Raw genomic sequence first — 2116 nt, forward strand, 5'->3', positions numbered from 1 at the left:
CCCCAGCCCCACGGTCAAGGGTGGGACCCCAGCCCCACGGTCAAGGGTGGGACCCCCAGCCCCACGGTCAAGGGTGGGACCCCGAGCCCCATGATCAAGAGGTGGGACCCCCAGCCCACGGCCCACGCCCACCAATCTTCAGACCCTTGTCCTGCTGAGGCTGAGCTTCTTGCTCTGTCAACCTCCACCCACCCCAATTCTGCAAGCGCAGAGTCCAGCTTAGCACTGCAGCCTGTCCCCGACATTCACACCTTGCTGGGCAGCTCCCCCGACCTTCCTGCCAGCCCCTCTCCTCCCTAGGAGCGGCTCCCAGGCCCACGAGCAGCGGCTTCAGGAGGTGGAGGCCGAGGTGGCGGCCACAGGCACCTACCAGCTCCGGGAGAGCGAGCTGGTGTTCGGGGCCAAGCAGGCCTGGCGCAACGCCCCGCGCTGCGTGGGCCGCATCCAGTGGGGGAAGCTGCAGGTGTGCCGGAGGCCGGCGGGAGGCGGGGTGGGCTCCTGCCGCCTCCTGGGCATCGCAAGCAGCAGGAAGACACCTGCCCCCTCCCCTAGAGACAGGGGCTGGGGGGCTGTCAGCCCAGCCGAGAGACAAGCCCCAGCAGCGCTTGGGGGGTGAAGGGCTTACCCCCGGCGGTACCATCAGGGCAACAGGAGCCGCGGCCCCTGCCAGGGTGCTAGGAGTGGGCCGCACATGCCCAGGCCGCTCCCTCACCCCAAACACAGTGCTCCCTCCTGCCCTCCAGCCCACGCCCTCCTCACACCCCTCCCCCGTGGCTCAGAGCCAGTCTGGGTCACTGGAGCAGCCTGTGGCCTAGGGAGTGACCCACAGGGACCCTAACCTGCGACCTTGGCCTCCTTCGCTTGACTGGCACCAAAGGACTTGGAATAAAGCCGCAAGCTCAGTAAAACCCCAAGGAGACGCTGAACTAGGAGCGTCCCTTCAACGCCCCCTAACCGGACGCCCTTGAGAGCCCCGCATGCAGACTCCACTCCAGGCCATTCCCCCAACCCCACCAGACACAGCCCCCCACGCGTCACCCCGGGAAGGAAGGGGCCTCCCGTCTCCTGCCGGGGCTGCCCCCGGCCTCACAATGTCCGGGGGGCAGTCTCCCCATCAGCACTGTGCTCCCACAGCCAGCCGGGTGACCGACGGGGCCTCCAGCCTTTGCTTGAGTGCTGTGGGTAATGGGGGACTCACCTCCAGCCTAGGAGGCCGCCCCACCTGTTGGTGGCCACCCCCTGTACCAGGCCCTTAGCTTCTGTAGGGGGCGGGGGAGACTTGTGCCCCCCAAAGGAGGTGAGGAGAAGACCAGGCCACGCTGGGTGCGTGGGGAGCAGGGCAGGAAGGAGTGTGAATGGCCAGGGAGGATCCCCGAGATGAAAGCACCCCAGCGCACAGTGAGGACACCCCAGCCTCCTCCCTCCCCTGCACCCGGCTTCCCAGGGGCTGGCACTCACCCTGGCCCCGCCCCCCTTTGGCCGGCTCAGGTGTTCGATGCCCGAGACTGCAGCTCAGCGCAGGAGATGTTCACCTACATCTGCAGCCACGTCAAGTACGCCACCAACCGGGGCAACCTGCGGTGAGTGCCCCGGCGGCCGCCCCCGCCCGCGCGGCCCGAGCGGTCCTGACCGGCTCTGTCCCCCCGCAGCTCGGCCATCACAGTGTTCCCCCAGCGCTCGCCCGGCCGCGGGGACTTCCGGATCTGGAACAGCCAGCTGATTCGCTACGCGGGGTACAGGCAGCAGGATGGCTCTGTGCGGGGGGACCCCGCCAACGTGGAGATCACTGAGGTGGGCGCAGAGAGGCAGAGCGGGTGCACTCAGCCACCCGGTTCGGGGCCAGGATGGGGTCCTCGGCAAAGCGGGGTCTGCGGCGGGAACAGGGGTCCTGGGGTGAGATGGAGGAGGGCGGGGACCTGGGGCTGGGCAGAGAGCGCTGGCCAGGGGGGCCGCTCCTAGGAGAAGGAGGGAGAAGCCAAGGCGCAAGCCTCAGAGCCGCCCACGCCTCAGACCCGCGCACGCCTCAGACCCGTGCACCCCTCAGACCCGTGCACCCCTCAGACCAGCGCACGCCTCAGAGCCGCGCACGCCCAGACCCGCGCACCCCTCAGACCCG

General features: G+C 69.0%; 1 protein-coding gene across 3 annotated transcripts in view; it reads left to right on the forward strand.

Annotated features, from left to right (window-relative positions):
- NOS3 (nitric oxide synthase 3 (endothelial cell)) overlaps positions 1-2116 on the forward strand; it is a 16793-nt gene that overhangs the window by 776 nt on the left and 13901 nt on the right. Inside the window, exons 3-5 of one of the 3 annotated variants that reach the window (XM_012733900.1) lie at positions 301-463; positions 1489-1580; positions 1650-1791. In XM_012733900.1, the coding sequence (XP_012589354.1) occupies positions 1525-1580; positions 1650-1791 (198 nt within the window). In that variant the 5' untranslated portion in view covers positions 301-463; positions 1489-1524. Of the gene's footprint in view, positions 1-300; positions 464-657; positions 1581-1649; positions 1792-2116 lie in introns of those variants that run through there. The other 2 variants (XM_012733899.1, XM_012733898.1) reach the window with 2 other exon arrangements.

This window comes from Condylura cristata, unplaced genomic scaffold (genome assembly GCF_000260355.1).
Source record: "Condylura cristata isolate star-nosed mole 26May11 unplaced genomic scaffold, ConCri1.0 scaffold00042, whole genome shotgun sequence".
Lineage (NCBI taxonomy): Eukaryota > Metazoa > Chordata > Mammalia > Eulipotyphla > Talpidae > Condylura > Condylura cristata.